General features: G+C 39.3%; 1 protein-coding gene across 2 annotated transcripts in view; it reads left to right on the forward strand.

Moving 5' to 3' along the window:
* Window positions 1-23,023, forward strand: part of tmem178bb (transmembrane protein 178Bb) — a 96,749-nt gene extending 73,726 nt beyond the window's left edge. For both annotated transcript variants that reach the window (XM_023292819.3, XM_035958436.2), the window contains exons 4-5: window positions 17,313-17,450; window positions 18,645-23,023. In XM_023292819.3, coding sequence (XP_023148587.1) covers window positions 17,313-17,450; window positions 18,645-18,895 — 389 coding nt within the window. In that variant the 3' untranslated portion in view covers window positions 18,896-23,023. The remainder of the gene's footprint in view (window positions 1-17,312; window positions 17,451-18,644) is intronic.
* Window positions 23,024-24,157: the final 1,134 nt, after the last annotated feature.

Below are 24,157 nucleotides of genomic sequence, written 5' to 3' on the forward strand. Positions count from 1 at the left end.
CAAAATCTGTGAGATTCTCTAGAAACCATGAATGTTTGCAAAAACCACAACATTACATCTAACAGGGCACACTGATCGATGACCTGTTTTACCATCCAAAGACAATGCATAATCCTGCATGTGTCACATTTCTAACAAACATTTTTGCTCAGTGTAATAGTATTAAATACATGCTACATGTCTTTTTATTTAAAGTGTCTAATAAGCTAAATAATGAATGAATGTACATTATTTCAGCACTGAATGTACATCTGAGCATTTATGTAGAATGTGATGCCCAGTCAATAACATAGACGCAGCAGATTCAATTCAATTTTTTCAATTCAATTTCATTTATATAGCACAAATTACAGGTCAAATTGTCTCAAGACGCTTTACAGAACCCATATGCCTGACCCCCAGAGCAGCCCTAAGGCGACAGTGGCAAGGAAAACACCCTTTTAACAGGGAAAAAAACCTTGAGCAGAATCAGTTTCATGATTTCTATATGGATTATAATTGAAATGAGAGAGACGGTGTTTGGAATTTGGAGAATCTAGAGAGACTGAAACATTTGAGTACAACCACCCTTTATCATCAGTGACAGAGGTCCACTCCTTACAGACAGAAACACTGAGAGATCCAGACAAGCAAACAAAAAGACAGGCAGAGCTTTGACACAACTCAGATTGTGTCAGAATTTAGGTTGAAAACAGTTTAACTGGTGTTGAAAGGCTTAAAAAACAAAATCTTTTTGAAAATGTCATTTCCTTTTAATTTTTTGCTGATTCATGATGATGCATGCTGCAGTCAGCAGCTTGGAGTTATTTTCAGGCTGGATTCAAGGTTGAGCATAGACCTTATTACTGTCCTGGGGGTCATCACAAGCAGACAGGAAGCCTGAGAGGCAGAGATATGTTCAGGGAGTGGACAAGTCTATAATCAGACCAGCGTATGACGTCCAACAAACACGGTTCACACATTATGAATAGTTTGTAATGCAAGCATGCTACCAGGAACTTCTTATTTGAACTTATGTGTTGGAGAACTGAGGTTAACCTGACTGTCAGTGATGCCTCTCTTAAGCAGTTCTCTATGGTCGTTACTGCCACCCTTACTATATGATCCATCAAAAAAAGTAAGTGATTGATTGCTTAAAGCCTTGCAGTGTAGCAATGGAAAGATGAAGGAACTGCAGGGTTGTATAGATGGTTTTTAAAGGGTGTTGTCCCATTTGTTATTGTCCTTGCAATCTTTCTGAAACTGCGATGTACAGATGGATTTCAGTCCCATATCTATGAGTGAGGTATGGCGCTGGAGTCGGGATGTAGTTAGCGTAGCTTAGAATAGGGGCTCGTTTATCCTTTCTCTGAGCAGATTCGCACATTGTTCTGTTCATGCTACAATAGCTATGTGTTGATCTGCTACAGTCTCATTGCCCCTCATATCAAACACAGAAAACCACAAAGGGATATAGCTGCACATTACAGATTACAATGTAGCACCATGTTAACGTGAATATTCCCGAGGTGTGCTCAACACAGCAAGAAGACATAACACAGGGATTCTGGGGAATTTAAAACTTGTAAATGTGCTTACTTTTTTTCATATGACTAGTTTTTGTCACAGCTGATCAGAAAACCCAAATGCAAACACAAATCATATACCAACTGAAAACAAAAACTTACATTGACTAAACAAAGACTTAAATGACATTGATTGGGAGTCGGTTAGCAGGCCAGAACCAAGGTGCAAGGAGCATGGGGAACAGAGTTAGCACAAGCGCTAGCAGACTGAATCTGGAATACAAAGAACAGGAATTGACCGAACTAAGACTAAGTACAGATGAACACAATGCAGTTGTTTACGACAGACAGTTATCAGGCAGGTGTGTGAGAACAGATTAAGCAACAGAACAAAACACAGGCAGGATTACAGTGGTTTCAGGCAATGGTATGCTGCTTAGCTGGTGTGGGGTCTAGTGATAACAATCAAAATCTGAGCGCCAACGGCCAATGTGCTGAGCAGGAGACAAGAGAAATTGAGGACAACATGGGCATGCCGGTGGTAGAGAAATGATGTGTTCAGAATTCCGTGAATCAGCTAAGTCGAGGTGGATTGATAGAAGTGTTGTTGGAAGGAATAAAGAAGGCTAGGAGGAAGACGAGGTAGTTAGCTGGTTGGAGATAAGTGGAAGCAGAGCAAACTCGAATTACAACCAAGAAGTGATAAACTGTTAGGTAACCTAACAGAGAGAGATAGGAAGAGAGGGAGATGCCTACTAACCAGAGGTTGAGGCAGGGGAATAGGCGTGACATTATTTCTCAGAATTCACATAGTAAACATGACTTCATAATGCTAACAATATTTGTTTGAGAGTATTATGTTTATCTGTCTGGACTTTTTCAAACAGCAGCAGCGTTTCCAAAGTTCTTCAATTTAGGGTCTAAAATGGAGGTCTGTTATAAACTTTACACATACGCTACTGTTGAAAAGTTTGGGGTCACTTAGAAATGTCCTTGTTTTTGAAAGGAAAGCATTTTTTCCAATGAAGATAACATTAAATGGATGATAAATCCAGTGTAGACATTGTTAATGTGGTAAATGACTATTCTAGCTGGAAACAGCTGATTTTGAATGGAATATCTCTATAGGGGTACAGAGGAACATTTCCAGCAACCATCACTCCTGTGTTCTAATGCTACATTGTGTTAGCTAATGGTGTTGAAAGGCTAACTGATGATTAGAAAACCCTTGTGCAATTATGTTAGTACATGAATAAAAGTGTGAGTTTTCATGGAAAACATGAAATTGTCTGGATGACCCCAAACTTTTGAACAGTTGTGTAAGTGCAGCAAAAGCTTGGTAGTTTAAAAAGTAAATATATTCATGTGGATGCAGGCCTGGAAAATGAATGGTTTAAAAATACTGGATATTACAGTGGCGTTGTTAGCATCAAGTGGCGATGTTAGCGTCAAGACTAGAGAAGGTCTAGCGCAGAACCACCCTTCATTCAAATTAATTTTCTTCAAAGGCAGTATGAGTAAAGTGCAGCAACAGCTACAGTATATGCAGTGTGTTTGACCCAGACACAGGATGGACAAGACAGTCCCAAATGCAGTCCCAGCTTTAAGAAATTATTGGTAAGCTGTGTGAATGATTAGGGCTGTTCACTTTAGCTTAGCACCACTAAAAATAATAAATTAAATACAAATAATGGTAAAAGAGATGGGGTCTTTACGTAAAGTTAAGTTGGAATGGTACATGATCTACACTTGTATAGTGCATTTTTACTTTGGTGATATTCAAAGTGCTTTAGAATGCTTAGGATTCACCCATTTACACATACACACACTAATCATGGCAGAGCCGCCATGGTAGGTGCTCACTTGCCATCAAGAGCAACTTCTGGTTCAGTATCTTGCTGGTTCAGTATCAGGGACACTTTGGTACGTGGAGGGCTGAGGATCAATCAGCCGCCTTACAATTAGCAAGCGACCTAATCTACCAGTTGAGTCACAGCCTCCCCTTCCCTCAACCCAGACTCTGAGCAGACTGAGCTATTAACATAATAACCATGTACAGTGTTTGAACCAGAATTAAATGGGTATTCTTCTGTGGGTCGATGTTTCATGTTGACATTGGTTGTTTGTCATTTAACTCCTTGACGTCTATTGTCGGGAATCATTCAGGCTGCAGCCGAGATAGCGCATCCATTCCCCCAATGCTGGTTTGTGCATATTCAGTATGTACCCCAGAACCTTTAGCAAGCACTGGTTTCTCATAGGACCGGTCAGAGTGGGACCTAATTATTATATATCTGTTATTATTATTATATATCTGTTCTATGTGTAATAGACAAATTAACAATCTCCACTTAATTTAGCATCAGTTGGAAAGCAAAAACATGCAAAAGTTTTTTTAAAAATTTAATTGTGAATAAATTCAGGCAGCAAGGGGTTAACAGGATAAATGTCTAAAGATTGATGCAAACACTATGATTTTATTTTAATAGTCCTGCCTCTGGCAGCTGGGGTCTGAAGTAGATACTCACCTTCACTAATCTTAGAAACTTCTCTGGATGTCATGGAAGAAGTAACAGTGATTTAGATGCTCATGGTAAAAACAAAAATTTTCGAAATAAAACATGCAATAATGCAAAGAAAAAAGGCAGGCAGCTCAGACACCATGAGTCTGACATGTCTTTTCAGATGAGTGAATTTAGTTTGCTTATACCTGCACAGAGCCATAATTAACTGGAAACTGAAAGTCCCGTCTCATGGTTACAGCAGCACTTTACAGACTTCAAAGCAGTTTCCGGCTACACCTCAGCAAATCTCCTCACAAAGACACCTCTCTCCCACTATGCAGCTCCTCTCTGGAACAGAAAAATACTCCTCCACCTCCACCTCCACCCGCTGTACTGCTCAAAGCTCCATATTTATTACCAAGTAATAGGCCAAACATTGCAATTAGTCACATCATCTGTCCCCTCTTTTATGCTAGCTGTGTTTGTATGAATGTGTAAGGAAGTCTATAGGACAAGAGACCACAGTCTGTAAGCAAATACTCACAAAAACAGTCAACAGAACTGTTAAATTGGCATTGAAGGCTGTGATAAACTTCAATCATAGCTTTCCAAAGTAGGACACTGGTGGAGACATCTGCTCAAGATAATGCACCTCAGTTTGGATGGATATGGATACATACAGTAGAATTTTACTGAACTCTTGTAATCTGAGATTTATAGACAATACAATTAAAAAATAGCATAATATTAGGACAACTGTAATTTGGTTTTATGTTCCTTCCTGTTCCTTCCCTTAGTCATTTCAGACCTAGCAAAAGAATATTTTCTTATGGAACTGCCATGTTTCTCAAAATTCTGTGAAATGACCTAATATTTAATTCCAGCACCCCTGGGTAGATGGTTAAATGATCATTTTCAGTTATACAGGATAGTACAGTCCAAACTTTCTTTCATCCTCAACTTATCATTGACAGTAAAGTTGTGTCAATGTGAGTGTTCTTTCTATATACTTACTGCTATATGCATTACCGCAGTGCCTGGGAGATGATGAGTCCACACTGCATTTTTCCTCCCAAGAAGTCCTAGCTCACCGTTAATCCAGTTAGTCACATCTCAGAGCTTCTGCATCTACCAGCCCAGAAATCCTCATGTTACTTACCCTGACTCAAAGAACGACGACTAAAAAGAGAGACAGCTTAGCTAACTTCGACCAAGTGCCACCTGAGATTTCACAGTGCACCTCCTAGTTTACTGTAATTAGCTCACATTTAACCACCTAAAGAACAGCTGTCCTCTCCCTTCCATTATTATTACAGTATGTTCTGAGCAGACTGCCAGACATGCACAGGCCCAGTGCTAGATAGAACTGAATCAATGAATTTTGTTGATAGTTTTGTCCATGTTTTTTATCAGTGACATTGCACTCTGCTGGGATCTAGGATGGTGATAGAAGATCTAGAAAACTGAGACAAAGCCATTTGTTCAAATGTCAAAATGGGATCAGTGTTCAAAGTTCCTGACCAAGACTTTTAGCAGGCATGTGACTTATGATTTGACATCCAAATAAATATATATACATAATCTGCTTAAATTGTTTGTTTGCAGTCTGTGTCCATCTGACTGTTTTTTTCACCATGTTCACCAGGTCTGAGCAAATATATTGATTACTAGAAAAATAAAAGCCAAGTTGGATGTTGTAAATTCACCAAAAAATATGGTAAATGGGTCCAGTATTGGTGATGTCTGTGTGAAAATAGGCATTTAGTGGTGAGAACATTGAGGGCTGATATTTGTTTGCTCATACAACATGGGATTATTAAAAATGTGTTTGTCTGTTGTGCTAGTGTGAGGCATTGTTTTCTTATGACAAGTGAAAGACGATGAACTTCATGCCAAACATCATGTTGTGCTGTTCACTGTTACTCAGATCTTACACCTCACCACTGCACTGCAACTGCTTCAGCACCGGATGTGAATGTGGCAGAATTGTGTGACAATCGGCGTTAGTTTGTCTGTCCATCTATATATGTGTGTGTATATATATGTATATATATATATATACATGTCACTGTGCTATTTCGGAGCAGTGATTTGATGATTTGAATCAACTGTCCAGAAGAGCAGCAATTTTATCACGTCTGTTTTCTTTGCACTTCTTCCAAGATTCCCTCAACCAACCCTGAATGACTCTATTATTAAGACCTGGTGTGTGTATTTATGACCTTCAGAGGATACATTTTATGATCTTTTTTAGAGCACCGCTGACCAATTTTTGTAACCCCTTTTCCTGAGGCGTTATTTACAAATGAATCCAAAGCTGTAAGAAATAGGATTATTAATATTAAATGAATCATATACAAATGCGTCATACTTCATTAAAAGACTTTTGTCAGACTGAGGAAAATTCCCCTCCCACATTTCCTGTCTAGTACTGGCTGACCACCCACCGTATGGAAAAGGGGTGTTGGACATCCAGAACAATTACAAAAAAAAACACTAATACACACTTAAAAGTCCAGAGTTGAAAGGATTGTAGAACCTGTTATTCATGACATTAATAGTAGTAGGTGGCTGACTAACTTTAGGACAAAGTTCAAACTCTGAGTTGTTTTTAATGTTGTTTTTACCAACACTTAACAGCTTGTCAGATTGTGTATAACTTATTAAATTGTTATTCTGAACTAAGCCTGCAGTGTAATTATCAATGTGCAGTAAATAAATGAACTCATTTCAGATGCCTTGGAGCCCTTATTCAGAAAGTCAAGCAGTAAACTGATAATCATTCCAGTGAATTAAAGTCTTCAGAGTCCAAAAAATGACCTCCGTCCAGTCTAAAAAGACTACAAAATCGATCATGATGGAAGAGGATTTTCTGCAATATGGCTGCCGTTGCTCTTATTATTGTCTCATAGCTGACCTATGAACATTAGTAAATGATGTATTAACCATTAATGTAGTCATTGCACCTTCCCAGCCTTTTCATCAATGCCCATTAAGATTCTAAAACGTTTTATTTCGGCCTTTATTTAGGGTTTTCTGTTTTGCTCACATCAGTCTGCTGTTCATAGTTGTTTTGACATTTCACTGAATTGTGACACTAAGACAGGGATGCATTCATGTATTAAAATGAGAAAAGGATTGTGAAATTGAACCAGAACCGACATGTGAGTTCCTCTTTCTGTTCCTATCTCTGCTCTTGCAGCACTGCACATCCCTTCTAAATGAGCGACACTCTCATTTCCATGCTCAGAGCATTTTAAACTGCAGATATTAATGGCTAAGAGCTTTTACTATCTCGCTTTTCCCAAGCTCTGCCTTTCATGGTTTTCTCTTTCTCTCCCTCACTCTTGCTTTCTGTGATGCCTTTGAATCATTCAATCTGCTTTTGGGGTCCAGTCTGGAGCATCACTCACTTAACAACTTGGCACAGGTTCTGAAAAGATTAAGAAAATCTTCTGTCAAAAAATGCTAAATCAGACAACTCCTGTTTTATAGGCAGTGCCAACGCAGTGGCCCATTAAAGCAGTGCCATACAAAACCAGTGCTTTAATGATGCTGTGCAGTGATTGGTTGTCAGCCTCTCTGTACCATCTGCAGCATGCAGTCCTGTCTCAGCCTCACAGCCTTTTAGAGACAGAATCATATTGTATATTTGTGGAGGAATATGTCATACGACTTGGCAGGGGGGTAAAAGACTTCCTGAGGCACCACATTTTCCAGTTCCCCTTTTCGTTTTGCCAGCAGATTCCTTCCAAGTGCTGATCAGCAAATGTTGAGATATGAATTCACTTTGCTGAAGCTGGTGATTTTCATCTCTTTATCCTTTGATTGCAGTTCAAGACCTTGCTTAATTGAAATCATTACCCTGCTTATACAAGTTTTGACACCCAGTAAAGTTGGTAAAATGTCTTACAATTGCTGAATGATTCTGATAAAGATCCAAATCCTGATTCCAAGTGTATTCATCATGTTTTTTGGAATTAAGGGTTCAGAGTAAAATATCGACACAATCACTGTTCAGACTGCCATAAAATTCCATACAAATAAATTATGAATCTAACTGACCATAATGCTATATAGTCAAGTTCAAGAACATGAAAGGTTACATAATTCAAACAGCAACCATAAATCATGCATCGTGACTTTTTTTTCTGCTCAGCTCCCAAAATAGAGAATTTCAAAGATGGCCCTCCTCCTTTTGCCAAAACATACTCAAGATATCTCCTAATCTAATCGACGGAGTCTCGTGAGGTTTCTGAGCAGGAAGGAATAAACTCCCTGGACTTTAATAACCCAGTTCCTAACACAAGAAGTGGACCGTTTTTGTAACTGTGCTGTTGAACAGCCAAAAAAAGTTCATCCTGTTCAACACATGGATGGGAGGTGGTGTGAACTCTGAGTCTCTGAGCCAGAGTCCAATTTTTTATTTTGTTTTGGTTACACATTGCTGTTCAAAAGCTTGGGGTCACTCAGACAACTCCATGTTTTCAATGCAAACTCACACTTTAATTCATGTGGTAACATAACTGCACAAGGGTTTTCTAATCATCAATTAGCCTTTCAACACCATTAACTAACACAATGTAGCATTAGAACACAGGAGTGATGGTTGCTGGAAATGTTCCTCTGTACCCCTATGGAGATATTCCATTAAAAATCAGCTGTTTCCACTACAGTAGTCATTTACCACATTAACAATGTCTAGACTGGATTTATCATTCATTTAATGTTATCATCATTGAAAAAAAATACTTTTCTTTCAAAAATAAAGACATTTCTAAGTGACCCCAAACTTTTGAATGGTAGTGAAATGATTGTTTTAATGTTTACATGTCATATTGAAAGTTATGTTTTTGGTTACCATGGAGACTGTGATAGACAGCTGCTAAGAGCATGCCACTGTTGTGACATTTCCATACGCCAGCTATGGTGACAGCACCATCTTTGCTCCCCATGTGTCTGATGTTCTCTGGGAGACGGCTGTCAGTGATAATTCCCCATTCGTCCTCAGTCTATCCTTCCCCCTGTAAGTGCTATTCTGGCTCCCTTGGGCCCTTGACTCAACCTGCAGGGGTGCTCACACTGCCGCTGACTGACACACCGTGAAATCACCCATATGGCCCTGACCCCAGAGGAAAAGTATGAGGGTTCTCTCTAGTGTTACAAAACCAAAGGGCATGTTGTAAAGGCTCTCTCAGCACATATGTTTAAAGAAATTGACTCTGCTGCCAACTTGTCCTCATCGTACCCCTTGGCGCCCTCCTTCCTGCTATCTTCCATAATATGATTTTGCCACTCCATTGTTTTCTCCCCAGTGACAGCTGACATGGGGTAATGAAATTAAGCTCTATTCCTCCTCCCCAGTGAGTTGTGGCTGCAGGCAGACTCTGTGTCAGGTCCACTTGCTTACAGCACTGAAACCATAGCAGTCTCACTGAAGCCCCTCTACTAAAATGTCTCATCAGAGATGATCTGATCCTAAAAAACACACTTGATATAGTTAGCTTTATATAGTCAGTCAGACCTGAAGAGGTAAACTAGACTCTATTAAGATTCTCTGGTATTAGGATTAAATTTCAGACTTCCATCCATCCATTATCTATACACCACTAAATCCACATTAGGGTCGACTGGAGTCCATCCCAGCTGACTTAGGGTGAAGACAGGGGACACCCTGGACAGGTCACCAGTCTATCACAGGACTACATATAGAGACAAACAGTCACACTCACATTCACACCTACAGACAATTTAGAATCATCAGTTAACCTCAGCATGTTTTTGGACTGTGAGGGGAAGTAAGAGAACCCAGAGAAAATTTCATACTTTAACACTTTTTTTTTTCAAAATTAGCAATAGTCCCCTCACTTTGTCTTTGTTTTGTAGTTTTTGCTCATAATAACTTTCAGTATGAACAGCACTGAACTCATCTCACTTCTTGGTGACATCAGAGAACGTGGTGGCAGCTTTGGCCTACTGTCCATACTACACAGGCTAAAGTTTCACAATAACCTCCAAGAGTTATGGATCACATAAATTATGAAACATCTAAGCAGATACTTTGGTCACAATAATAACGCATAGATATTTCCAGGGCTTTTAATAGTACCACAAGATCTACATCAGTGAATAGTATATTGCTCAGTTGTTAAGCTAAACTAGCTTTTCCATACAGTTAGCAAGATTGTGAAATGCAGTCAATATCTCTATAAAACAGCTAGTCAGTGGTCCTGAGACCCAAGTTTAAAAAAGCTTTGCTTTTGATGTTATACATACTGTACCCTTTCAATGAACTTGGAAACTTCATCTGTGGCTGTAAGTGGTAAAAGTTCCATCAGGTTCTGGAAGGTTCGGTCATCCCTGTCCCATCCCCATTGTCTGTCTGTAGTTTAGTGCCTGCCCTTAAAATAACCAATTTACTTAAATAAACCAAAAGACTTCTTTTTCTGAGCCACTGGAGACAGGTTCTACCACAGTGGCCTCAGTAGACCGGTATGCAGTATAGACACCAGTATACAGTGCAGACACATTGGTGTTAGGCTAATCATAAGTCACACAGACTGGTCGGATACTTATTGCATTCCTATGAGCTTATACTCTACCATTTTGGTATTGTAAGGTGTTCTGGGAAATGCAGGAGTCAACTCACAAATTAGAGGAGGAGTAGATTAGGCAAGTGTGTGTTTCCACCCAGGTCACAGACTGAAGATCCACTACAGCCACTCAATGTGCACTAAAAACATACTCAAGATTGACATCTCTGTGCTGTGTATTCTGACGATGTTGTGGAATATCCAAGGCAGCAAAATGCTGGTTACCAAACAATCTTTGACTTGGAGCAGATAGGAAATTTTGACCTCCATCAATCTGACTGAGAAAACAGCATTTCCACACAGACACCCAAAGCCATTTCCTTTTTATGAAAGAATGTTTCATTGGGCTATTGGTCCTGCAGCAGAGAACGTAATTAAAAGGTAATTGCGGCACAGAGCTGAACAATGGAACCTATTAAGCAGCAGAGAAAAGCAGCCAGACAGCAGCCTGTCATATGCTGATACAGTAAACAAATGAGAACAGTTATTATCCACAGTTATTCACAGCAGGGCATCAGCAATCAGGAGGATTAAATGCAAGCTTTTGTGTCTGTCTTTGAAGGCAATGGTTGTACTGATCATCTGTGCCTCTTATTCTGTAATCATTCTTTTTCCATTTGTACATTTTGGAAGTTTATTGTTTTACTAAACATTTAGTTATTTGAATTATTAATGTTTAGTTTAACTATTTAACTTAGAAACATAGAATAGTGGCAACTCCCCAAACTTTAATTCAACAGAAGAACAATGTCAGCTGGTTTCACTGTGGGAGCACGGACTGGTCTTTTACAATCAGTGATGATTGTATGATGCTGCAGCTGTCTGAGCAAGTCTGGTTAAAGTTGTGGTGGCTTGTAAGGAACAGAAAGACAGGAGTCACATTTTTAAATATAATAATAGGGGTATGAGACAGCTGTCACGGGTTCATCTTTAGCTGAGTAAACTTGCCCAGATTTCTGTGTCTCCCTTCTTACTCTCTTAAGTTACTTGATATTTAAATCCCCTAAACTGGTCAATGTCAGCTATATCAGCCAAGCAGGCTTTGACATTCAAGGAGTGAGTGAACATACAGTTCTGTTACGACTGTTTCTGTCCATGGTGCTGATCAGAACACTGGGCCCTGACACCAACAACAATATTATGGTGTAAGTAGTTGTTTGTTGACCTGGACTTGAAAGAGATGTGTTTCTGATAAATCTTTCTTTGTGCTCTACCTTCGTCCCCAGAAAAGTTTCCTTTGACTCTGGCTCATTTTATGTTGTTTTTTCCATGGCTAATATCTCTGCTCCCTGATAAAGCGCTATATGTGGCTCCAGTCTTCACTCCTCCTCCTCTTAGCAAGCTGCATATATAGCTGCGTTCACATGAATGGATATAAAGCCTTTTATTTTCTGACGCTGGCTCATTTGATTTAAGCTTTTTTAAACATTTTAGAGATTTATCTTTTTCAAATTAGAATTAGGATAAGATAGGAGTAATGAATATGGAGTAACAATAAATTTGTCAGTGAAAGCTGCAGGTCAGTTATGGGCCTCACACCCATCCACTCTATCCCTAACCTCCACTTGTTTACTGTACTTCCAGGTCTCTGCATGATGGGTACGCTTCTTCCAGCATTAGCACTAAACAGCTCAAGTCAACACACAGGCTTGTGTGCCCAGTCTGAATCCTGACTGCTGTTATCTAGGATCCACAGACTAAGACAGACAGGCTGACAGCTGCAGAGACATGCATCAAACTGTGCATCAGGGTTTAAACAGATCTCTCAGCGAGGTGTCTACATCAAACCTGACAATGCTCAGTCACCCATAAACAGAGGCTGAACCTGTATGCAGATGCATGAGGTCAGCTTCTGCACTGAAGTCACGTGTCACAGAAACACGTTGTGGTATGGAATTTGAATATAAAATATCAGACAAAACCAAAAGCTTTTTTACCTGTTTCTTCAAATATAGACAGTGAATGATGCCGTTGTAACCCTGGTGTAGTATTGGAGGGAGACTCACAACATAATTTTTCCCTGCACAGGGGCCACAGTTCTCATGGCATCTGTGCTTTAGCAGTGCCACAGTAGTTGATGCTTTCAGGGAAATGTTGACAGAAATTCTGCTTTTTGGAATGAACCATGTCTTCCTTTTAGTAGCACTTTGCACATTACCAGTTCCTCAACTGTAAAACACGGGCAATAACAACTTATAGCAATATTTTTACTTTTAAAAATCGTGTTACAACCTTGCCTTGTGTATTTTTGTAATCTTTCTTCTACAATTTCTACAATTTTGTTTAGCATATGCTTTTATCTTCCTCCCACAGTCCAAAAACGTGCTGATGTTAATTGGTCATTCTAAACTGTCCAGGTGTCCCTTGCCTTCACCTTAAGTCAGCAGGGATAGACTCCAGCCCCCCATGACCCTAATGAGGATTTAGTGGTGTATAGATAATGGATGGATGGATGGATGGATGGATGGATGGGTGGATGCTTTTATCCAAAGCGACGTACATCTTTCTATCTTGAATGAGTGATTCCTGTTCTTCTGTAGTTGTATTACCTTTTACTGGCAATACCCACTGTTGATATAGACACAATGACATGGTGAAAACGGACCTGTTGGAGGAGTAGTTGCTGCTGCATGATGGACAAGATCCACCAAAGAGACCTCCAGTGGTATTTGATGATGTGTCTTGCCAACTCAGAAAGTTACTGAAACTATGTCTGTGCAGCAGTGGGCAAGTGTTTCAGCTTTTTGTGCAACTTAGTCAATGTGCCATTCAAAATGATTGTATTAATTGTACTCCATCCGGGATTAACTGCTATACCTTTGTACTGTATAAAATATCTATCTATCTATCTATCTATCTATCTGTCGGTCTGTCTGTCTATACATAGTGTAAATGCTGCTATTTATGGGTGTTTTTATTGCTTTTATTATTATTGTTCCACTTTATTTCTTTACTCCTAAACGTTTACCTTAATTTTAGTACTTAGTTGTTGTTTTTTCTAATTACTGTACACAGAGAGCTGAGATGCACCAGAGTCAAATTCCTTGTTTGTACAAACTTGGCCAATAGAGTTGATTCTGATTCTGAGATCAATTCTTTGATAACGGCAGGATATTCTTAGTATAGGTAATTCTCTCAAAAGTATCATAATTATTTTTGTATAGAAATGATATCCCAGTAATCTCATGCCAGTGTTGTGATTTGTTTGTTCAGAATAATTGCCTTTCACCAAGCATATGTAATCACACACTTGCACACTTGTCCTCTGATAGCTCTCCTCCCACTCACTGACTGACAGCCCAGTCTGCATGCCTGTCTTTCTCTTTCCTCCTTGTGTGCAACTATTAGCCTACATGCCAGAGGAGTGCTGACTCAGTCCTGAGAAAACTGTAGCCCTAAAATTCATCCTTGTATTTCCTCATTTCCATACTAGCAGCTACAAACAGATACTGTATGTAGATCCCATTTTTACAGTACATTTTTTTTTTTGTCTATAATTAGATGACAAGATCAGGATTGGTGTACTTCTAGGTGTATATTACAGAGATAGATTCATGCATTTAGACTAAATTAGCACAAAGTTTGAAAGCAGGGAGAAATTAAGGGCAGGTATGGCTCAATCAAAGTGGGTTGTCCACTCGTCTTGAGGTTGGCAGTTTGTATTGGTGTGTGTGAATGGTTGTATAAGAGACACACTGTAAAGTGTTTTGTAGAACCTAACTAGAGTTAAAAGTTGTTATGTAAGTGCTGATCATTTAGCGTTCCATTAAAAGTGACAATACAATAGCTCCCAATTGTCTGATGTATATTTACCTTGTGTGATTCTGTGTTTATTCCTATACTTTGTTTTTTTATTGAATGGTCCACTGAGAAATAAACCCTTTGCCATGACAGTTTTTGAGTTCAAACAGTCATCCACCAATGTTTCCTGACATGTCTGGTTCATTATAAAATGTCTTGACTGCTTGATAGATATTCATGAATTTGGTTCACATATCTGGTTTGTGTCAGGATGAACTGTGAACATTATTAGATTTTTTAGATTTTTCATCTGATCATTACAATTTCAGTTTCACAGCCAAATACCTGCAAATCTAAGGACTGCTGTTTATCAGTTAATAATACAGAAATTTAAAGCACACACAGCAAGTTAAGGAGATGAACTTGCTAAACATTGTCTGCTAATGACTGAGCAAGTTAGTATGCTTCAAAAACCATCTGATTTACAGCTAGTTTACACATTGTGCCCCCCCCAAAAAATACTTTTAGACTATATATTATATTTTTATCAAGCACACGGTTATATTGTCAAGTTTATCATTCTGAGACTATGTGAAATGTAATACTGTTAAGCAATGACTACTAAATGCTCCACAGTAACCCTCACATTCTCCGACAAACACACAGATACTCAGCTCACAGGACCACAGCTTAAAGCACAGCTTAATAGTGGTCGTAGTAAGAAGTCTCAGTTTCAACTATGAAGAGAAGACTTGGAATTGGAGGTTTCACACGTCGAGTTGCAGCAAGAAAGCCAAGAAAGACATCAGAATAAGAAAAAGAGGCTTGCCTGGGCCATGAAACACCACCAATGGACTACTGAAGACTGGAAGACGGTATTATGGACTGATGGATCAAAGTTTGAAATCTAAGAGTAAGAGAAAAGGAGGGTTCCTCAGTGTGTGACATCAGCTGTTAAACATGGAGGAGGAAGTGTGATGGTCTGAGGCTGTTTTACTGGATCCAGGGTTGGTGACTTGTACAGAGTGAGAGGAACCCTGAACCTAAACAGCTACCACAGAATTCTGCAGCACCATGCAGTACCCTCTGCTATGTTCCTAGTTGGTCAGGGGTTCATCCTACAGCAAGATAATGACCCAAAACAGAAGTCCAAGCTATGCCAGAACTACCTTAGGAAAAAAGAACAAGATGATAAGCTTGAAAACATGGAGTGGCAGCACAGTCTCCAGACTTAAACCCCATGGAGCTGGTTTGGGATGAACTGGACAGAAGACTGAAAGCAAAGCAACCAACAAGTGCCACACATTTATGGGAACTTCTGCAACAGAGTTGGGAAGAACTTTCTGAAGAATATTTGATTTCCATAGTGGAAAGAATGCCATGAGTGTGTTCAGTTGTTATATCTGCCAAAGGTGGTTTTTTTGGTTCCTTGTTGAGTCAAAAGTTTAGAATACATTTTTGTTTCTAAATTGATTTTTTTTAAACTTCATTTGTTTATTGTTTCTATACTTTCATTTCAGAGAATAATGACACATTAACATACCTAACTTCCAATTTTAAAAAATAGAAAAATTGGGGTGTTCTAAAGCTTTTGACTGGTAGTGTATGCTTTTCTTCTTTTCATTCATGCTTCCCAGCCAAATGTTATGACCTTTCTCATCCCACACCATGGTATGCTGTATCCCAGCTATGTGCCAGTACCAACTTTTCTCTCCCTTCCCCTCCTCCTGGCAGAGTATCTAAGCCATGACATTCTGATCTACTTCAGAAAGAACAGTCAGGGTTTTGCTTGAAGCTCTTCCTCTTCCTCTTCATCATATTTCAGACCATCTCTGCAGCCAGTCGCTGCCGCTCTCATACCCTCCTGCAGAGCACACTGCTGTCCTTTTGGCAGAGCCTGGCCTCCACACTTTGTCTCTTTTTCTGTTTATCTCACAATAGTTCAAAAAAATAGGCCACATTTAGAAAACTGCACTGAAGTTTAATATTTAATCTGATGGTAAAGATACATTTAAGCAGTCTCTGGCTCTGCTGCTGTCCATCAGCAAGAAGTTCTCTTTTCAAATCTGAAGTGTACATCATAAAACAGACGTTTAAACAGCAGCTGGTTCCCTAAGGCACAGTTGAACAAGACTTTCCTGCATGATCTCAGAAGAGATAGCCCTACATAAGATCAGCTCAAGTGTTCTTAGTAGAATACATAATTCAAGTGTGAACACTGTAGGAGACAGAGTTTATGACAGAGAGAGGAAAATGTTTATTAGGTTGTCATAGCTCCTAAAAAGGTGCAATCATAATTTTAGTCTTCATCTAACCACATAACCATATCCTAGTGACATTTCAACCTTCATTCACGGAGGCAAATGTTTGCTGAGAGTAATGCTTCCTGCTTTAAAACATACAGATGCAAAACTACACAGAACCATACTGTAAAATGGCCTAAAAATACATCATTATTTCACAAAGGCAGTCTTACTGTAAAAGAAGGAAGATATCATCGTCTGTGGACTAATCAGCTGGTTCTCAATGGACTCAACTGTGTTCCCTTTGGTTAGTTTAATTCAGGAACATTTAAAACTTCTTGGAAACACATTCAGAATATTTCAGTATGTCAGAAACCCGTGAGCCCCTGACCATTTCAAGTTAATGAGATGACATCATATCTGGTGTTTGATCATAATGTCCAAAGTTACACCACTGGTTTTCATGTACTGGAGTTTCTACCTTGTCATTTTTCTGCCAAGGATTGTAAACATGTGTATGTCAGCAGGATTGGTCATCACCAAGCCAAAACTAAATGAAACATCTTAGAATGTTTCTCTGTTGTGTCTACTTCTCTGACAGCTGTGCTCTGACTTCTCATCTTTGGGACAGAGTAAATAGGAGTGTCAATTTTTCTCTCTATACAGCTACAGTAGTCTGTTTGGTGTTAACTTGATGTTAAACTCTGTCCCTTTGTCCTTCCTCAGACTTGCGACGGATGACAGCTGGTTTCATGGGCATGGCTGTGGCCATCATCCTATTCGGCTGGACCATCGGAGTGCTGGGCTGTTGTTGGGATCGAGGCCTCATGCAATATGTGGCCGGCCTTCTCTTCCTCATGGGAGGTGAGTGTCTCTCTCTCACACACACATGCTCACACTTGCACAGACACAAATCTGATTTTATTATCAGCATCAGTCATTCTAATAGTTTTACCAAACTGTTTAAAAACAAATCAGGAAGAGTGAGACATTGAGCGTTTAAAACTGTTGTACATACCAATCGCAGAGTTTTTATTAGTATCATTCATTAATTAATATGGCTTCTTTCATGCTATAGCTTCCATATGCCCAAGCATTTTAACTCATCACACATAGATACATTTCTATTGCAAGAATGGAAAAAATAAAAATAATGTACCCAAAAGGACATGTAAAAAGCAGTTTGTTCTTTAAGGAAAATTGTGTACAGTGTATTGCTCTTATCTATCATAGCGATATAGTATTATATGATATGAAAGATGTCCTCGAACAATCTAGTGGGGATGAGGTCTAACAGACATGTTGCTGATTTAGAAGAATTTACCAGCAAACATGTTTGTTTGACCCCATATCTGGTCCTATGAACGTTTCCACAGCCACTTCACCTAAAGGCATGTTAATGTTTTTTGTCTAATATTCCAATTATTTGTGTAGAAGATCATGAAGTCATCATTACTGAGAGGTAAAGAAACATGAAGCTCCAGAGCTGTGACTCTTTGTCAGCCTGGCTACAGTGCTAAAAAGAAACCTGGGGTTGTTCTTGTTTTCCTCTATTTAAGATGAATATTAGGCATTTATTGTCCTGTGAATAGCTTTTACGTGATAAAACTATCTTTCCAGGCTGGATGAAATTCTTCTGAATTTGTAGAGCACCACTGCCTTTCCAGTCTTCTAGCTTTAAAATGTCATGGAGCTATTTTATTATAATTTATTGCTTCTTTTTCAGAGGGGCAACAGTGTCAATTGATGTACGCAGTGAAGCTGCAGTCCTATCACTGACATTATCCACCTGTGTAGGACTAACATTAGAATAGTTTCTCTCTATTGTGTTAGCATATGACATTGAAATAAGTAATAAAGGAATCATTTCCTTAAATTTAGTTACTACATTATCAGATAAATCTTGTTTAAACATCTTTAGGGACACGGGATTTGGCAAGATGTGCCCTGTCACCAATGTTGGTTGCTGGTGTTACTGTTGAGTTCAGTATCTACTTTCCACTGTTTGATTTCAGGGTTTTACATCCTGCAACATCTCTTCTGTTTCTGTTGTTACAGGAACATTCTGCATCATCTCCCTCTGTACCTGTGTTGCCGGCATCAATTTCGAGCTTTCCCGTTACCCACGGCACCTGTACGGCCTGCCTGATGACATCGGCCACGGCTACGGCTGGTCCATGTTCTGCGCCTGGGGAGGCCTCGGCCTCACCCTCATTGCTGGCTTCTTCTGCACCCTGGCACCCTCTGTCCAGCCAATACCCCGCTCCACCTGCCCCAAGTCTCGACAGGAGAATGGCACCGTCTGCTAAAGCTTGCAACTGTGAGAAGACTAGTGAATCCACAGATTGACAACACACAAACAGAACACCTGGTCCATGTGTTCATCAATCTACTCATCTCCACTCTATCCGGGTTACAGATTTAGTTTTTTTTTTTTTTTTTTTTTTAATTTGTGTGTATGTGTGTGTTTAAAATGGTTGTCTAGATGATCTGCTATCTTGAAAATACAAGAAAAAACTGCAGAACTACTGAAATATTATCAAAAATTTGAAGTTGTGCTTGTTTTATTAATATAAAGCAGATACAGAAATGGACAATTATACCCAGAAAGATTTGGAAGAAGACTAAACTGTGACGAATAAGTGGCTGTGGCAGACGAGTGGCTCTAGACCTCTGGTAATGGACAGTGATGGTTAGCCTGAGAACTACTTCTATTAACTGCTCTACCGTAATTGTGGAGAATTAAATGAATCAGCAGAACTAGACGGATAAATCGGATCAGTTCAAAATCTTGTGGATGTTTCTGATGGATTTCACCTCTTGGAGCCTCCTGTGGGATAATTCACAATGGAATGGAGCAGACATTAAACCACGTGACTTGTCGGAGTGACTTCATGTTTGGTGGCGATTAGTTAAGTCTGTGTTCCAGCTTCTGAGGTCCCTCCACTTACATGTGACAGGCAGGCGATGAGGAGCTCCAGGACCTCCACTGTTGTACATTATTGTACAGAATATTCCAGAAAAGTGACAACCAGGAACTGTCATTTTGGACTATTTTTCTTCTTGTGTACAGTTGTGAACAAAAGTTGACATACACTTGCAGAGACTATTTATATCATGGTAGTTATGAGTTTTATATCCATCTGTGTCACAAAAAAAACATGCATTTAGTTTTTTCATAGGTTTATTATAGGTCTTTGGAAATATGACTAAATATGCTGGATCAAAAATATACATACAGCAACTTGAATTATCAATTGTGGTGATGTAGGAAGCTGTGTTAAATAAATTTCCTTCGTGGCATCTCCTCTTAACTTCTGAGTGATTACGATTGACTACAGCTGCTGACTCTGAGCCAATTTAAATAGGGCCTATCTGATACAGTCAGACTAAACCACAAACACTACAGCTGAAAAGTGTGAGGGCCTCAGCATAGATCTGACAAAGCAATCCATTGACCTGAACAAGTCAATACTCACTTGGAGCCATTTCAAAGCAGAGAAAGATCCTAAAATCATATCTGCAAACAATTGTTTGTAAGTATAAAGAGCACAGTTGTGTTGTTGCGACATTCAGAAAGAAAATGAAAGCTATTACCTGCTGCTGAAAGACAATCGATCACCAAGTATGATCAAAAAGTAGGTCTGCAATGAATTAAAACCTGCTGGAATGCAGGTGTCTGCATCCACAGTCAAGTCTGTTATATATTGCCCTGGTCTGAGAGGCGGCCATGCAAGAAGGAAGCAGCACCTTAAGGCTCAACTGAAGTTTGCTGTTGACCGCGTGAACAATTAAAAGGCCTTCGGGAAGAAAATTCGGTGGTGCAATAAAGCAAAAAAAATAGCTACTTGGCCACAATGATCAGAAATATTTTTAGAGAAGTTGAGAGCTTTATCCCTAAAAACACCACAGGTACCGCCAAGCATGGTGGTGGCAGTATGATGCATAAAATGATGCGTAAAATGATGTTCAGAGGCTGTTTTGCTGCAAGTGGAACTGGTGCTTTATATGAAGTAAATGGAATCACAAGACATGAAGATTGCCTCCACATTCTTCAAAAAAAAAACTAAAATCATCAGCCAGAAGATTGGCTCTTGGATGTGTTTGAAAGTTCCAACAAGACAATGACCCCAAATACAAATCAAACATGGTTTAAATTGAGGCTACAATTAAGGTTTTAGGCTGGCCAAAATCCTGACCTAAACCCCATCAAGAACCTGTGGACTGTGCTGAGATAAGTCTGTGTCAAAAAGCCAACAAATGTCATTGAATTGCACCAGTTATTTCAAAAGGAATGGCCAAAGAAACAACCAGAAACTTGCCAGAAGCTGTGGATGGCTACCAAAAGTGCCTAGTTGTGGTAAAAATTGCCAAGGGACATTTTACCAAATATTAGCACTACTGTATGTCTATTTTTGACCCAGCAGATTTTGTCATATTTCCAGAAGACGTATAATAAATCTATGAAAGAACCAGAATTAGGGATTGTTTAAAAATTCATGACTGCTAAAATGACATAGTCATTGAAGGCTGAAGACAGTCATCATACACATGGTCTTTACAAGTGTATGTAAACTTTCATTTACAACCGTAGGTGCATTCCATTCCATCAGATAATGCCATATAGTGTTTTATACATGCATTCCTCTTTTATTCAAAGTGTATTTTCCTTTTTACTGAACCACTACTGTTGTGAACAAACTGTTAACTAAGCATACATTCAGACCAAACGTGTTTTTTTTCCATTCTAGTGATAGAGGTAAATGTATGTGTATGAGTGTGTGTGTGTGTTTGGGGAGGGGTTGTTTTGAAGTCGCTATAGAAAAAAAGCATTTAAAAAAAAACATAATGGCAAAGTGCAGCCCTGCTTAGAGTATGTAGAAAGGCAAGATCTTTGATGAACTGAGAGATGGACTGAAGAGATGCTGTATTCTGTTTAACCTAAAAGACATCTGCCTTACCATCTTTTGTGAGATTCACAGCATACATGGCAAATACAGTAAATACAGTGAATTTAAAGGGGGAAGCATATTAAGCTCTGTGTTCTGCTGCCTTGAGCAACTGTGGAGTAATTACATTTTCCCCCAGGAATCTGTGAAGCTCCACTGTTTCTCTAAGCACACAGCTTTTCCTAAAGATTTTTTTTTGTCAACAGCTGAGACCTGGGAATCCTGTCTGCAGACCCTCCTCCATCCAAGAGGAGGGTAAACAATGCAGTACCTAAGCACAAGATTAAAAAAGGTCACATCTTACTAAATGAAAGATGTCTAGACTGAAGAAGGAAAATGTTCTGTATCTGCAAGATAGGCCTCAGCTGCCAGCCATGACTAACAAATGGGCTAGCATGGGCTTTAATAAACCTATGCAAATTGAGGAGGATGGTCATTTACTTTCTCACTAAGGCCAAACAAAGCAGCTACCTGCAGGCACCTCCAAAGCTGAGCCTTGAACTCTAACAATGCAATGACAAACACTGCTACAAAAGGGTAGTGCGACCACAGACGTGATTGTTGACTGGAACCATGTATTAAAACCCTGCAGTGGATCAACTCCAAAAACAAAATCTGGACTGTTCAAGAATAATTCTGGTTGATTACAGCTTGGGTCATATCTTTGTTGCTTTGGCCATTTTTCAACAGTAGTGTTTCATTGTAACAGGGTTAATGGATTTCTCAGATATGTTTTTTGTGCATATGTGGTTTAAGAAACTCAGATACGCTACCCGTTGTCCTCTGAAACTGGATTACTGCAAAGATTTAGGTTTAGGTCAGTGAGTCTCAAGCTGTTTTGGATGTGGGGCAAGCAGGATGCTGCAGTGAGAGATGAGGTAAATTTGAGCAACTCTTTTCAGAAACTCAAAATCAAATGCTGTTTAGGCTACTAGTATGTTTCATCACAACTACTTATGAACAGGTTGAATAGCTTCAGTGCCCTTCTAATGTGGGAAACAGTGGTCTGTTTCTGTGACTTTCTGAGCGTGACATTGCAACACCCAACCACTTTACGATGTGATTAGTCAACTGTGTGGATGAAAGGAAGTAAGCAAGGTTTGAAATTGTTTCTTAAGTTTTTTTCTCCATGTAATAAACCATTTTCTGCCACTTTACACGTCAACAAATGAGTGTAAAAAAAATTATAAACGGTTTCAACGAGAGACTGAAAATATGAGGATGCTCAGATATGTGCATCCCCATACTTAAATGATTTCCATGTTTGGCTCTCTCACTGATGGCTGCCCTTTAATCCTGACTTTGATGGCAGTCATTTGGGAAAGTGGCAAAACCTTTATGATTTCCAAACTGGTTGGGAGGTGTTCTTTTCTTATTTTTCTGGCATATCAAGCCTGAATGAGAAGCTATATGTATTCCAGGGATGACAGATGAAAAGTAAAATGGCTAATGTGCACAGTAAGTAAATAAAATACTTCAAAAGTTCAATGTTGAAAAGTTAATTTTTGTAAGGCCATACAATATATGTGTAGTTATTGTGTGTTCTTGTCAAATGGCATCTTTATGGCCTCGTAGTCCACCGGCTTTGGACCTGCATTGGTTTGGTTAATATGCATTAACTGTTTGAAACCTGATCACTTGACTGTCTGTGTGTCTTGACTTGTTGGACCATTGTATCAGTGTCACTGTGTTCTCAGATCTCAGAAATTAACTTGGTTATTTGAATATAATTCTAAAATAAAAGACCCAAGACGTAATAAACCGGAATTAACCTTTAATAACAGAAACTGTTTGTTGCTTTCATGCAACTCTTTCTGGTGCTCTGGGTTGTAGTTGCATCATGTACCTTACTTTTCAGTCCTGGCCTACAGTATAAGGGGGGGCTCACTGTAGAACTGGCTTAACAAAAATAATTTCAGATGCAGATTAAAGGTAGACAATTTCTGTTTGTAAATTTAAAAAGTATTGTTTTAGATTGAAATAAAGTAGTTTTGTCTTCAAACTGAGTATACAGTAACAGTCTTTGTGGGTCTTCTGACAAAGAGGGAAGGAGATCAGAAGAAAGAAGTTTTAAGAGACAGCTACTATGTGGTTAACATCTTTGCCAGAGTTTGGATTTAGAGTTCAGATGGAGACAGCACATTCAAAAGGTGTCAGGTTGTGACTCAGAGATTCAAGCGCAGGACAACGAAGACACGACAAGTGAAAGCAAAGGTAGAAAATACTTTTATTTACAGGCACAAGAGAAAGTACTACAAGACAATGTATGGAACTACAGCATGAAACAGGAAGTTGCATAAACATGACTAGACTCACTAGAGGGCACTGAGGGTTCAGAGAGACTAAAGTAACCAGACTCAAGTTAATAAATCTGGAATTTAAACAAGAAGTGACCCCAGAAGGTTAGCGGACATCAAAGGCTCAATGTTACAACTGATGCCAAAACTTCGGCACAAAGGAATCTCAACAATAGTTCTGAAAATCAAAATAACTAAAGTGACTGGCTCCAACAGAGAGAAAACTTAACTGACGACCGCCTTAGAGAGGGAAGATAGGCAGGAGGACGGTGGACCGAGGTTCCGTGTGGCACAGCAGTGGATGGTGTCTAGGTGGTGGCTGTGG

The sequence above is a fragment of the Amphiprion ocellaris genome, chromosome 21 (genome assembly GCF_022539595.1).
Source record: "Amphiprion ocellaris isolate individual 3 ecotype Okinawa chromosome 21, ASM2253959v1, whole genome shotgun sequence".
Taxonomy (NCBI): domain Eukaryota; kingdom Metazoa; phylum Chordata; class Actinopteri; family Pomacentridae; genus Amphiprion; species Amphiprion ocellaris.